Source organism: Varanus komodoensis, unplaced genomic scaffold (assembly GCF_004798865.1).
Source record: "Varanus komodoensis strain SLA01 unplaced genomic scaffold, ASM479886v1 scaffold6_4, whole genome shotgun sequence".
In the NCBI taxonomy this organism is placed as follows: domain Eukaryota; kingdom Metazoa; phylum Chordata; class Lepidosauria; order Squamata; family Varanidae; genus Varanus; species Varanus komodoensis.
The window spans coordinates 20818018-20832220 of record NW_025336347.1 but is presented as its reverse complement, the minus strand read 5'-3'; the positions used below and the strand labels follow the sequence as shown (position 1 = coordinate 20832220).

The window sequence follows — 14203 nt, the reverse complement described above, 5'->3', positions numbered from 1 at the left end:
AATGGCAGCACTTGTGAGTGGATATTTAACAGTTAAGGAGTAGGTTTAAGAGGCATCATTTAAGCAAACATGTGTACCAGTACATATTAAAGAATGTTCCAATAAAGGCTTATCTGTATAACCCTCTCTCCAAAAGAGACAATTATTAGGTGTTGCTGTAACATATGGTTAAAGGAAAAAATAGCTGTGTTAACATTTCTAGCATTTGGCCAAACTGGAGCTTTTATACATGCGATTGTTACTGCTTTTATCTACTTTGTTTTGCTGCTGAATAAGCTCTTCCTTTCCTGTGTTTCTGCTACAGAATCTTTAGGTGGAGCTGAGCAAATATCCCAGGAGAAAGAGTGAACTTTCTCCTGTTGTAATTTAATACTTAATTACTAATACTTTCCCTGCCTCTTAGAGGAATTGTTCCTGGATCCAGAGACGGCCAACCACCTCCTCATCCTTTCCTCTGACCTGAAGGGTGTGAGAATGGGCTGCAGGAAACAGGATCTGCCTGACAACCCCAAACGCTTCGACACCAACTCCAGAGTCCTTGCCACAGAGGGGTTCAAGTCGGGGAGGCATTACTGGGAAGTGGAGGTGGGGGCTGCAGACGGTTGGGCTTTTGGGGTGGCCAAGGAATCCGTGCGTAGGAAGGGGCTGACTCAGTTTTCTCCTGAAGAAGGTATCTGGGCATTGCAGCAAAATGGCGGCCGGTACTGGGCAGTCACGACTCCTCAGCGCACCCCGATTTTCCTGCCCGAGAGGCTCAGCAAAGTTAGAATCTACTTAGACTATGAAGGGGAAGAAGTGTCCTTCTACAATGCTGAAAACATGCAGCACATTTTCACCTTTAATGTTCCGTTCAAAGAGAAGATGTATCCTCTCTTCTCAGTTTGCTCCACCGTTACTTACATTAAACTTAGTTCCTGAGCAGGAGGGGACCTTTGCTTTGAGTGGCCAGCTATGTATACAGATGTGGCAAATTAGCTCGTCAGGACCTCGCTGGGGCTAGTGGCCACCAAGGGCCTAGTGGCCAGTGGTGCCCTGGAGGAGGGATCCCAGAGCTGAGGAGCCTGCTTTGGATGCACATGCGGTGATGAAGTCCTCTGCAGCCCACCTGAGGCTCAGCTGCGATCCTCACGGTACCTGAGGGGAAGCGGATTCTCCCAGCAGCAAAACATAGTTGTGAGCTGCCCCTACTGCCAGGAGAAGTGTGTGGCAGCCTTTGGACCACTGTGTACAAGTGACAAAATGGCATGTGCCCAGGTGTGCTGGAAAGAAAGTGAGATGCTGAGCAAGGCCACAATCCGCTTGCCACAGGGATGCAGGGGCTCGTGTGCACAGGATGCTTGAGTCACGATTGGCAGCCCCTGCTCCGCCTCATAATGCTTGTTGCCAGAGTCAGGAGTGAATCTTTTACTAGCTTTAATGCAGGTACAGACAGAGGCAGTGTCGTGTGATGTCTCACTAGTTCTGCGGAACGGTTAGACAACATACTGCAGTGCTTGTCTGGATCCAACTCATTGCGCCAACATTTAAAGTAGATAATTTATTGTTGTAAGCCGCCCCGAGGCTTCGGCGAATGGGGCGGCATAAAAATGTTTTAATAAATAAATAAATAAATAAATAAAATAATTGTCCATATATTTTTTAAATCAACGAGAACAAAATGAACTTGCCAATACCATCATCCTACAATTAGTCTTTTATTAATTAGAACCTAGGCCCATAGGAAAAGCCAGGCTGCATCAAACGAGGGGTCCACCCAGTGGAGCACTCCGGTCACACAGTGGCAAACCAGCTGCCCACGGGGTCCCTCGGCCGGGTGGGTGCAAGGCCTCCGTCTGCCCAAGCTCTTCCGCAACCGGTGAACAGATGCAGAATGAATCTCAGCCAGCGCTGGTCAGAGACGCTACCTGGGTCCCTCCTTGCCATCACATGGAGCATTTTTTTTTTACTGCATGTTTGTTCCCAGTTCTAGGCATTTCTTTCCCCCACTTTTGGTCAATGGGATTATTTGGACTTGAGATTTAAAATGGCTCAAGCCATTCTCTCTTCCCTGCAAATTGTAGTTAGATTCTCGGCACCCTCACTCAATTGCAACTGCAGGATTCTTTGCTGGATGCAAGACTGCCTCCTTGCTATTCTGTTGCTTTCATGCGATTCTAAGTATGAGCTCAGTGTCTTCGACATTATTTCAACTGAGGAGCAGAGCCCATTCTGATTAACGGCTTCTACTTGCAGGTCTTGAATGCAGGCACAATTTTTGCTTGGTATTTTTTGGGGGTTTTCTGTACCTGCTGTTTAAATTCTGCAGTACAGAACTGACTGCGTGATGGGATTTAGAAAGTTGCTAATTGTTGGGAGGCCTTTTTGAATAAACCCGAGGATGTGACCTGAGCCCCCTTCCCCACGTGGCATGCCTTTATATTATGCAAACCATGATCTCAGCCTAGGCAGGGACACTGAGAATGTAACAGGTTCTTGGATTGCTCTTGATGTAAAACTCATTATTGTGGGATGGGAAAAGACTGGAACTGGTTTGACTGAACAATGGCTAAAGGAGAATGCAAATTTGGGAGATAACGGTACTGAATCTAGAACTGTCGTGTGTATTTGCTTCTGTGCCCAGGTAATCCTTTTTGCTCGGCCTGTATATTTGTAAATAAACTGAATATTGTAGATTCATCCTACCTGTGGTGCCCTTTCATGTGAAGGAAACTGACCTCATAATAGCTGCTTGTGTATTTCTCTGCTTGGGAAAGGAGTGGAGGAAGTCTTTTAAAAAAATAACTGATAACATGTATTTGGTATGCAGTCAGTTGTTTTGCGTCTCTGATCCTAAGATTCCAATATCCTCATGGTCTCCTCTGGCCCTGTCATTAACCAGGGTGAGGTGAATGCTCAGGTGGAGAATACTGTGAGTGTCACGGGAAGTAATGAGGTGCTGGAGGACAGGAATTACACCACGCTAACACACACTTTGCTATTGCTTGTATATCCAGCAAGCTCCCTTGACTAGTGTACCTGTGGTATATGCATCCCTGGAGAAATGCATTTTAAATTTCAGCTTACACACCATCTTTTAAGCTGTACATGAACAAAAAGGAATAACATGGGAGGACAGAGAGGAAGAGGATTAAACTTTCCCCTTTGCACCCTTTCCTCAGTCCAGATTGCACCCACAAAATGAGGTTGTTCACAAAAGTTATAGAAAAAAGGGGCAAGCATGGGATGATTGCTTTAATCAGGGTATTTATATCCCACCCTTCAAAGAGAGTTCCCCATGGAGGCTTTATAATCAGAATAAAAATGCAGCAATAATACAACAAAAGTAATGCATGTATACACCATAACATAGCAGCAGATACCACATCTGAAACAGAAGGTGGCAGAGCAGAATAAACCTAGTTACCAGAAAGAAAACTCTGTTAAATGTCCAAGGATTAAGGTGTCATCCTCTGCAGACTCAATTAGGAAGATCTGGGATTTGCAGGATTTTTCTTCTATCTAAACCTGCAGAGGATGCTAACCTGAAAGTGTCTTTGCCTGGCACCAAAGACAGGGCAAGTGACAGGTGAGTTTCCTGGGGTGAGTATTGCATCAGTGTGAGACACCTTCTGCCCCATCTGTGATGGCAAAGAACTGTTAAAAATGTTTTAATAAATAAATAAATAATAAACGCAAAGGGGGGCCTTCCAAGACAGCATCTCGGTGTGCAGTGCAGGTAAGCTCACACAAAATGGGTGACCCAGCAGGTCATTTGATTCTGGGCCACAACCAGCTTTACAGGTAAGTACCAGCACTCTGCAGTAGGTGCAGCAGTGGGCTAGAACTGGCTGCAGATGTCTGAGGATTTAGGAAGTGTGCTTGCAACATCCAGCCCAAGATTGCATTCTTACAACTTTTTTTTTTTTTTTTGCATTAACTACCATTGTCAAAGGCAGCTGGCATACCCCTAAGAATATGCAAGCAATCCATCCCAATAGATACCAACATGTGGATGACTGATTCAGAGATGCAAACCTATGCAGAATCATCAAATAGTAGGGTCAGAAGGTGCCAAGAAGGCCAATGGTCCAAGCCCCCTGCTGGCACAGGATGCCAGTTAACTTTAGCACCCTGAACAGCTAGTGTGGAGAGCCCTGGCAACGGATTCCACTGCCACATTGCTCTGAGGAAGCTCTAGGAAGCTCTTCCCAGTGTCTAGCCTGCAACAGGAGTATTGTAAGTTCACTGTCTCCTGTCTTACACTCTGGGATGAGTGGGAGGCAGTCTTTCCTCCTCCTCTGTGATGCCCTTTGAGGTACCTGTGGAGTGCTCATGAGACCTCGCAGGCTTTTTTCCTCAGGAAAATCAGTTTCTGAGCACTTACCATTCTGTAGTCAGAATGGCACAAGAGGGAGGTACCAGCGGGTTGGGAGAACTCCAAGGTTGGCAGAATTATGAACAAATTTAGTAGGGAAAGCCTGAGGGAGGGAGACAGAGCCCTCAAATCAGCCCATCTAGATAGAGAACAGGCCTGTTCCAGACTGCAACATTTTGTTGATAATGAATGCAAAATAACAAAACCTGTGTTGCGACTGCAGAACTATCTCAGACTGGATCCAGCCTCTGAAATATTCCCAGTAGTCCTCCAGTTAATATTTAAAAGACTGGAAATTAACTTTAGCATTGTTCAGCACAGCACAATTGGAGAGGGGGAGAGGGAGGGAGAGAGAAAGAAACCTATGCCAATGGCTTTACCATTTTGGTTTGTGGGAGCTAGAAAGCTTAGAGTTCAACTTTTTAAAAAATACAAACGTATCTTTTAAAACAGGAAGTTATGAATTGTTATAATGCATACTTTGGGTCCCAGTCTGGTTTGAAAGTATCAATTGCTGGAGCTAAGTGCGTGCGTGTCGACCCGATGCTTGGATTGGCGATGCCTTGGGAAGTATTAAAACGTTATTATGGGTTTGAAAAGAGTGATCAGTGCAGCTCGAGCAAGCTCATTTGGCCCAGGCGTCTTTGTTAATTTCCGACTCGAGGACCACGTGCTCCTTGGAAGGACATTCTGATCGACAGGTGGCGCTGTTCTCACGCCATGTTCCCTGCTTTGGGTGGGGTACGTGAGAGTAGCGACGGGGGACCGACTGCCTGTCTGTTAGGCTGTCTTGGTGCTGCTGTCTGCAGAGATCCGACGGAAACAGACTGCGGGATTTTGGGACGAATGGCAGTGCAGAGAGAGAAGACCCTTTAGTAGCGGCTGGATATGATGTAACGTGGAAAAACTGCAAACCCGGCATATTAAAGCTACTGCACTATGGCGGCTGTAGCCTTGTGTATAGAGAGCAGCACCATATTGAGCATGTAGGCTCCATAGCTCAGGGGTTAGAGCACTGGTCTTGTAAACCAGGGGTCGCGAGTTCAAATCTCGCTGGGGCCTTACATTTTGCGTAATTTTCCCCAATCGTTCGTCGTGAAAAGGGGATCTTTTTGCTGGGTTTGTGGATTGAGTCGCTTTTGCATACGTGTAAGGAACGATTTGTGAATGCTAGAGCAGGTGCTCTATCATTTGAAGGGGCGGGGGGAGAGAAACTTAGTGGCATTAGGGTTTGGATATCACCCAGATTCACATGACTATAATCTACAATATCCGGGGCGAAAGGAAGGACAGATATCGATGGCTCAGTAAAATATCTCTCTCTCCCACCCCCCCCTCCATTTGGTTTGCTTTGTTTTGTTTTATTAACAATCATGGTCAGGTTAACTTTACTTTTAAGGGGAAATTGTTGCTTATAAATACTAGACAAAGGCAAGTGACGCAGAGATGGTTAATCACATATTAATCGGAAAAAGCTGTAAACCTAGACCATCTAATTTCTAGGACATCTCCAGATGTAAATTATTTAAAGGGGAGGACAAATAAACATAGAAAGAATGACGTATGGGTTTTAGGTGATAAACAAGAGCGAAAATTAGAGTATAAACAAACAAAAAAAGAAATGAAAAACCAAGGCAAGGAGAACCTGATACGTAGGAGTACAAGCACGACGTCTGGCAGGATTGAATTACTTTCTGTTGAAAAGCTTTTTTTCAGGAGCGGCTCGTTGGTCTAGGGGTATGATTCTCGCTTTGGGTGCGAGAGGTCCCGGGTTCAAATCCCGGACGAGCCCCTTTTTTCCCCCCGCATTGCACACTATAAAATTGCAAATCTTAAGAGCACGGTGGTTTCAAAACCGACTCTTTCTATATGTGTTCTTCCTGTCGTTGTTTTTACAAATGTTATATGTACATCTTTGCTGTTTGCAGCACATGACTATTTAAGAGAGCATGTTCATTTCAGAAAGGAGTCACTAAGAGTGAGTGTTGAATATGTTGATTTGCACCTCAGGCGTTCTCCAGCAGGGGAAAGATTTGCAGGAAAGGGAAATGTTTTGTTAGCAATGGAACTACTTTCTAGAAATAACGGCCTTATTTATTTAGGAGGGCGCAGTCTTATGCAATATACACAGAAAAAAAGACCAGGGGCATGCTGGGAGTTGTAGGCCTGGTCTTTTCCCGAAACTTGCATAAGATTGCACCCTTGAGGGAGGCAGCGGTGGACGTCCTGAAACAAGGTGAACACTCGGAACAAACGTCGTTCTAAGGGCTTTCTGTAATCCTCCCACCTCTCAAAAACAGCATATGTGCATATAGAGAAAGTCTCTACGGTTTGTTGCTGGAAGAGGAAGAAAGAAGACTTAGGAGCAGCCTTGGTATAGCTGAAGCGTGTCGGTCTTATTTCATAGCTGCAGGTTTTATGTTGTAGTTTATTTTGCCCCTCAAAATCACCAACCATTGAGCTCGCATTATAGTATCTGAGCATACTTGTCTTCATAGCATCATAGTATCTAGCATTAAGCCTTTCTATACCTTCTCTTTAAATGTAGCCCTTGGAAGAGTCGGACACGACTTCGCAACCAGCTACAGCAGCAAAAGGAATAGGGAGAATTAATAAAAGGACTTGGGCGTGGAAGTTTCCGTAGTGTAGTGGTTATCACGTTCGCCTAACACGCGAAAGGTCCCCGGTTCGAAACCGGGCGGAAACAGTTGGCGTTGTTTTTTCCCGTAGAAAAATATTACAAAGTGTCCCAGCTATTCAGATTTTTTTTTAAAAGAAAGCATTCATTAAAAAACAAGTGAATGTTTTCTTTAAAACAACAGTAGCCTTACAGTGCTATATGTGTCTACTTAGAAATAAGCGCCATCAAGTTTAATGTGAATTTCGCCCCGAGGCTTTGTTGCGATGGGGGCGGCATAGAAATGTTTTAAATAAATAAATAAATTTCTCCCAGATAAATGAGTACAGAATTTCAGCCTAAATGAGGCGTTGCAATAGGTGAAGGTGTGCTGTACAAAGACCCTGGAGCCCTTCCAATTCTCTTTCGCTTTATCAATATCCAAGGTTTGTTCTAAATACGCTCACTGTTTGAATAAGGACATATCCATAATTAATTCCAAGACTTACAATTTACGATCTGAATTCAAAAACTAAGTTAAAAAAGAAACACACACCATTTTATGAGGACCCATGGAATATGCGTCCCGAGAAACCCAAAATAGTTGCTTTGGCAGCGGTGGGATTCGAACCCACGCCCCCGAAGAGACTGGAGCCTTAATCCAGCGCCTTAGACCGCTCGGCCACGCTACCGTATAAAATCTGCTCCTCCCTGTCACTGTCCATGTTCTGCCTGTCATAACTAAAACGGATATAGATTTAATAGCTGTTGCGCTCTTAGTGCTGTTCTTTATTGTACTGCCAATCAGGCTCACACAAGTAGCTTGCTCGGGCAGCAGCAAAGCAGAATAGAGTAAATCTTTAGAAGAAAAAGACCACCACCCCAAAATTCAGCTTAACCAAAAAATGAAGACGAATACTAGCAAGTGTATTGTCTTTCATAACCGAACACAACAATAATAGATGATAATAACAGTTGCCCTTTAAACAGCTCCCTTAATCCAGTACAGTTCCGGGGACAAATGTAAAGCGACAGCCTTTGACCAGCACAGTTAGACCAGGCAACTTTATGGGCATCTGAAGTAAGAAGCTCCCTGGGGCTTTTCCCCAGGCAAATATTTCCGATTGCACTGAGGCAAAACTATAAAGTACAGCTGCAGCCAGACACCACACCACAAAGCAGAATGTGCCAACAGTAACCACTCTCACGTTTTCAGACAACCTGTTTGCTGAGCGCAGAACAATTAAGCGTGGAGTTACTAGCTGTCTAGCAGTGAAACAGCAATTCACGGGAAAAATATGAGCCATCAAAGAATGGCAATGCCAAAACAAACTGTTTTTATCAAATTTACTCAAATTCCCCTCCTCCCTCAACTGCTCCACTATTGTTGGATATTTCATGTTTATAGTTAGGGATGATAGGAAAGTGTTTGTAGGATCCAACACTCTTGCTGACTTGAAAATCCTGGCTGGAGGTTGGTCCTGGTGCAGAAATGCTCTCTGTGTATCCTCATGGCAGAGGCTCGCTCAGCTCCGGGCCTTGCAGGTATGCTCCCAGACTGTATCTTGGTGAACCTTTTTAGGAAATCTTTTAGGAATCTTTTAAGGATTTTTTTAAACATTCAGCCTGCATGCTGTGGTCCTTTTTAATTGCTTTTACAGATGTTTAATTTATGTTTTAATTGATTTCAATGGGTTTTTACTCTGTTAATATGTTTTATGCTTTGTAAGCTTCCTAGGGCTTCAGCAATTATGAATACATGTAAATAAACAAACAAACAAACAAACAAACCTTGGCTCCAGTCAAGCCCTAGGCCCTGAATAAGGCCGTTTTGCTAAAACACGAATGCCATATAAACTGTCCAGTGGAACACAACACACAAAACTCAAACCAGGTTGCAATCCAAGGGTTGTACAATGGTAACCCTATCTAGTATAAAGCCATCGAAGCAAATGGGGCTTAAGCTAAACCAACACTGAATATTCTTAGTGCAGTCATGGAGATAACCGTGGTTCTCTTCTGTTCTTCACCCTAGGATTCTGTTTTTAATTCCTGACCCTTACGGTGCAACTGTATGCAAGTTCAGTCAGAGAAAAGGTGCACACTTTCAGCAAGACTGGCTGGGGGAGTTGTTGGGCTTTTCTTTGTCTAAACACACACAGGATTGTGCCCACAAAGCTCTTTCCCCCTCAAGCTTTTGTTGTTGTTGCTCGGCAGCTCTGGAGCAGAGTGCTTTCGCCAACCTCTCTTGTCCAATAAATGGATATAACACAAAGCTGATAGACTCGGTGGCTGGTAGGTCCTCTGAAGTGGTGTTGATATGGGGAGCATTGGTAGGAAGGCAGGGCCTCAGAAGCCCTCCCCTTCCAATCCAGCCTAGTTTACCTTCTCCAGTAATCTGATTTTCATAGTAGGCATTTTGCAAAGGGTTGTCTTAATGCCGCCAATGCACCCCAGTTCCTCAGGCTGTGTTTGAAAAGGTTCAGCACGACAGGGACAAGACAGTGGAAACTGTAGCTTACTGTGAGAGGTAGAAAGACCCAGGCATCATGTCTGACAAGAGGGCGGCCCCATAGAAAATCCCTGCTACACAGAGAGGGGACAGGTAGCTGTCCAGCAGCCTTTGCCCGGCCTTGCATGAGTGCAGCTTCAGGATCTGCCACAGGATGGATACAGGGCAGGCCATGATGACTGAAAGCAGGGCAAAGAGCTGAAAAATGTCGCCTTTCCAAAGCGAGATGTGTCGGGGCAGAATAGCTTCAACAGGGACGGGCACTCATGTATGTAATGGTCAAGAGTGTCTGATGTATGGTAAGGGAGAGGCGCTCCCAAGAGATCCTGCCGACTTGAGCAGGCAGACTCTTCTCCTCATGAGGACCTCGCATTGCAAGGGCCGGCAAATGGCCCAGTTCCTCTCATTTGGCCAACGGGAAGCATCCAGCTCCTCCAGTGCCTGGCGTGAGGATATTCCGTGCTGTCTGCCCACAGAGAGACATTCGTGGGTTACAAAACCCACAAGCATTCTGGGCACAATAAAGAGGACTGGGCACATGTGTGATCTGAAGGACAACTGACTGAGGGAAAAAATATGCAGAAGGCAGGAGGCCAGTTGGATAGTAAGAGGAGGACACCGCTGCCAGGCTGAGATCATGAAGAACATGACAAGTAACCTGAAGAAAGCAGGCGCCCTTTGATGCACACACTCCAGGCGCAAAACTTTTGCCCTTGAGGTTGCATTTTCCATTCCCATTGACCCTTACTTGATCTGGTTTGGAGATACGACTGAGAGGAGATAGGTCAAAATGTAGACAAAATTGGCATTTTTGCAAGTTTGCATTTGTAAACTTGACAACAACAGGGCCCTGTTTGTTTTAGATTGCAAAGCGGCAGCTGCTGAGAAGCCCCACAAGGACTGGACCTCGGCGCGTGGGGCGGGGTTTTAAAAATCTCACTGCCTCCCCTTCAGTGTCATTCTGATTAACACAGCACCATTTAACTTCACATAGAAATAAAGCTTGCGTGTTAAATGCAAATATTCATGTACTGCTGCACTTTCTCCTTATTTCTACAGACTGAGGTGCTGATAGACAAATGGTTTTCCAAATCTGCAGTGATGCCGTTTTTGTTTCTAGGGACGGACATCCCCAGCTCTGGAGAGGTCATTCACAGAAAATGATCTCAACCACATGGGTTTTTTTCATGTGGGAATGGTCAGACTTGGAAATGATCGCCATTTAATGTATGCAGGAAATGGATCTTGCCCATACATCCAGAGGTCTAGGGCCTTTTCAACATAAGCCATTTATTGTGTTCTCATCATTCTCCACTCACAGTTGTTTATGGGCTCTTTAGACAATTTGTGGCCTTCTAGTTTTGGTTCTGTGACTAATGACACACACACACACACCAGTGACAACAGGCACATTAGAGATGCACAGTCAAAGAACAGTTACAGTTTATTCAAACATCAGAAAATCACATGCATGCAATGTAGCCAGAGGCAGACTGACTGCAAGGAACTGGGGTACATGATGGCTTTTATAACGTTGCAGTCACATATACGGCGTGGAAGAAGGGCTGGGAAGATCAGGTGCATGCTAGACTAGGCTTATCACATAAGAACGACAAAGAAAATAACAGAGAGAAGTCAGGTAAGGACGGCACTGGGAATTTGTGCAATGTGGGAAGTTGACTTCAGTCCATGCAGATGGTGATATTTCTATAGGCTCAGTAACCGGTTGGGCGACAATAGTTTCTTTCTTACTGTGAAGGGCCTGGGAGAGAGAACACAACAAGTACATGGAAACCTTTCTTAATGAGCTATCAGTCAGAATTAGCAGACATATCTCTTTGTTTTAGGGTAAATAAACTGCACTGGTAACTGGGGCATTGCTTGAGTGTGACAGATTGTAATTGAAAAGAACATTGGGCACGAAGACTTGTTTTCCTCGCAAGAATGGAGCAGGCTTAGACTGTAGGCTTGCCAAGAAAATGGTGGCATTTTAAGTTAGTTTTGATCCTGGTACTAACCAGCAGCTTGGATGAGTTTTTTAGGACAGGAAAATCGAGGCATGGAATAGCAAAAGCAAAAGAAAACACGATTTGTGTATTTATGCTATACCACAGTGCCACCTAGAGGTTAAGGCGCAGAAAAGCAGGTCGGGTCCTGTTCACATCTTAGGTCTGCAATGGAATGAAGTCGATACAGTGGATTCACAGCCAATTAACCGTATCATGCAGAAAAGCCGTGGTTCCCACAAATTCTGCTCCAGACACCCAGATGCACATAGTAAGCCCCACGCCATGCTTCATTTGAGGACTGGGGACACGAGAGCCACAGCCCCACACTTTTTGAAAGATTTCCTGTCATCAATATTATTTTTTCAGTACCAGCTTAGAACTTTACTCCCAGGCATTGAAAGTCATATGAAGCGGCTTTCTAACCTTAGCTGTTTATCAGTTCCTGGTACTTTATGGGCAATTGCTCTTACTTTTTTCCAAACTGTTTTAGATTTTTGCATGTTGTTGCTAGTCGCAAAGTCCTGTCAGACCCATCGCAACCCCATGGACAACATTCCTCCAGGCCTTCCTGTCCTCCACCATCCCCCAGAGTCTACTCAAGCTCACACCAACTGCTTCAGTGACTCCAGCCAGCCACCTCATCCTCTGCCATCCCCTCCTTCTTTTGCCATCTATTGTTCCCAGCATCAGGGTCTTCTCCAGGGAGTCCTTTCTTCTCATTAGGTGGCCAAAGTATTTGAGTTTCATCTAATGAGCAGTCAGGGTTGATCTCCTCTAGGACTGACTGGTTTAATCTCCTTGTGGTCCAAGGGACTCGCAGGAGTCTCCTCCAGCACCACAATTCAAAGGCCTCAATTCTTCGGCGCTCAGCCTTCCTTATGGTCCAGCTTTCACAGCCATACATTGCAACTGGGAAAACCATAGCCTTGACTATACGCACTTTTGTCGGCAGGGTGATTTCTCTGCTTTTTAGTATACTATCTAGATTTTCCATAGCTTTCCTCCCCAGGAGCAAGCGTCTTTTAATTTCTTGGCTGCAGTCCCCATCTTGTAGGATTTTGAGCATGACTTTGCTAGCATGTGAAATGAGTGCAATGGTGTGGTAGTTTGAACATTCTTTGGCATTGCCTTTCTTTGAGATCGGAATGTAAACTGACTTTTTGCAATCCTGTGGCCACTGTTGAGTTTTCCAAGTTTGCTGGAATATTGAGTGTAGCACTTTTACTGCATCATCTTTTAAGATTTTGAATAGCTCAGCTGGATTACTGTCACCTCCACTAGCTACTATATTATGTTTTCTCAAGTTGTATATTAGAGTTTACTTGTTGTGGACCATTCAGAGAGTTCTGGCTATTGGGTGACAGAGAAATGGAATGTACAAGATGAATGCACTGGCCTCAGCTGCTGTTTCTAGAAGCCTGTACAGGCCACTTTGGGGCTAAAACTGGGGAAAGTGGAGAAAGGGGCCCACTGATTTCATTAAGGGACCCTTTGTTCCACCCCATCCCATCCCACCCCATATTCTCGGTATCTGGCTGATTTGCTATTGATGTGGGTAATTTAATTATTTCATTAGCTAATGACACTATCTGAGGGTATATTTGCAAAATTTCAAATAAGTGTGATCATTAGTTCACTAGTAATCCTCAGTGAAAGATGACCATAATGACTGATACGGCAGTGTTGAAGAAAATTGAGCACTGCACTGTGATTAAGTTCCTTACAAAGCAAGGAAAAAGTCAAAAAAATCATTCACGAAGAGATGGTGGCCATTTACCAGGACTCTGCACCTTCATTATCTACTGTTCAAAAGTGGTCAAGTGAATTTAAAAGGGACAGAGAAAGCATTGAAGATGACCCTCACTCCAGTGGGTTGGTTACTGCCACTACTAAAGAAAATGTGAAAAAAAATGAGAAACTTGGTTTGGAAGATGCCCAAATAAAAATCAAAATGCTAACAGAGAGGACAAACCTATCTGTTGGTTCCATATTTACTATTTTCCATGACCTTTCAAAGGTCTGTGCAAGATGGGTGCCGCGAATGCTCATGGCGCCTCAGAAAGAAGAGCGAGTCGAGTGCTGTAGGGAGTTTTTAGAGCTCCGTGGTGAAGATTCATCTAGTATTTTTGACCGGATTGTTACTGGAGATGAAACTTGGATTTATCACTGTGACCCTGAAAGTAAGCAGGAGTCCATGCAGTGGCATAAAAAAGGTGCTGACCCTCCAAAGAAATTCAAAGTCACTCCATCAGCCGGAAAAATCATGCTCACAGTGTTTTGGGAATCAAAGGGAATTTCATTGATCGAGTACATGAAAAAAGGTGAAACCATAAACGCAGCATCTTACGCAACCACTCTGTGTAATTTAAGAGAAGCAATTAAAGAAAAAAGGCGGGGAAAACTGACCGCAGGTGTGTTGCTTCTTCACAACAATGCACCCATTCACACGACGCATGTTTCGAAGGCTGCTGTGCGAGACTGTGGTTTCGAAGAAATAAACCACCCACCCTATAGCCCGGACCTGGCCCCCAGTGACTACTACCTATTCCCAAATTTAAAAAAAGATCTTTGTGGAAAGTGATTTTCGAACGATGAAGAGCTCAAGGCAGCAATTAATGCACATTTTTTAGACAAGGAGGAAGGGTATTTTTTACAGGGAATTGAAAAGTTAATTTCTAGATGTAATAAGTGTACTGAAGTTATGGGGGATT

At 44.5% G+C, this 14203-nt stretch overlaps 1 protein-coding gene and 4 non-coding genes across 5 annotated transcripts in view; 4 read left to right on the top strand and 1 right to left on the bottom strand.

Annotated features, from left to right (window-relative positions):
- Window positions 1-2676, top strand: part of LOC123034465 (E3 ubiquitin-protein ligase TRIM7-like) — a 14330-nt gene extending 11654 nt beyond the window's left edge. The window contains exon 6 of the mRNA XM_044451824.1: window positions 404-2676. Within this exon, the coding sequence (XP_044307759.1) occupies window positions 404-918 (515 nt within the window). The 3' untranslated portion in view covers window positions 919-2676. The remainder of the gene's footprint in view (window positions 1-403) is intronic.
- Window positions 2677-5343: 2667 nt separating this feature from the next.
- TRNAT-UGU lies at window positions 5344-5416 on the top strand. The gene has a single exon. It is a non-coding gene; the product is annotated as a tRNA-Thr (tRNA).
- Window positions 5417-6074: 658 nt separating this feature from the next.
- Window positions 6075-6146, top strand: TRNAP-UGG. The gene has a single exon. It is a non-coding gene; the product is annotated as a tRNA-Pro (tRNA).
- Window positions 6147-6988: 842 nt separating this feature from the next.
- Window positions 6989-7061, top strand: TRNAV-AAC. Its single transcript has one exon. It is a non-coding gene; the product is annotated as a tRNA-Val (tRNA).
- A 520-nt stretch (window positions 7062-7581) lies between these two features.
- TRNAL-AAG lies at window positions 7582-7663 on the bottom strand. The gene has a single exon. It is a non-coding gene; the product is annotated as a tRNA-Leu (tRNA).
- Window positions 7664-14203: the final 6540 nt, after the last annotated feature.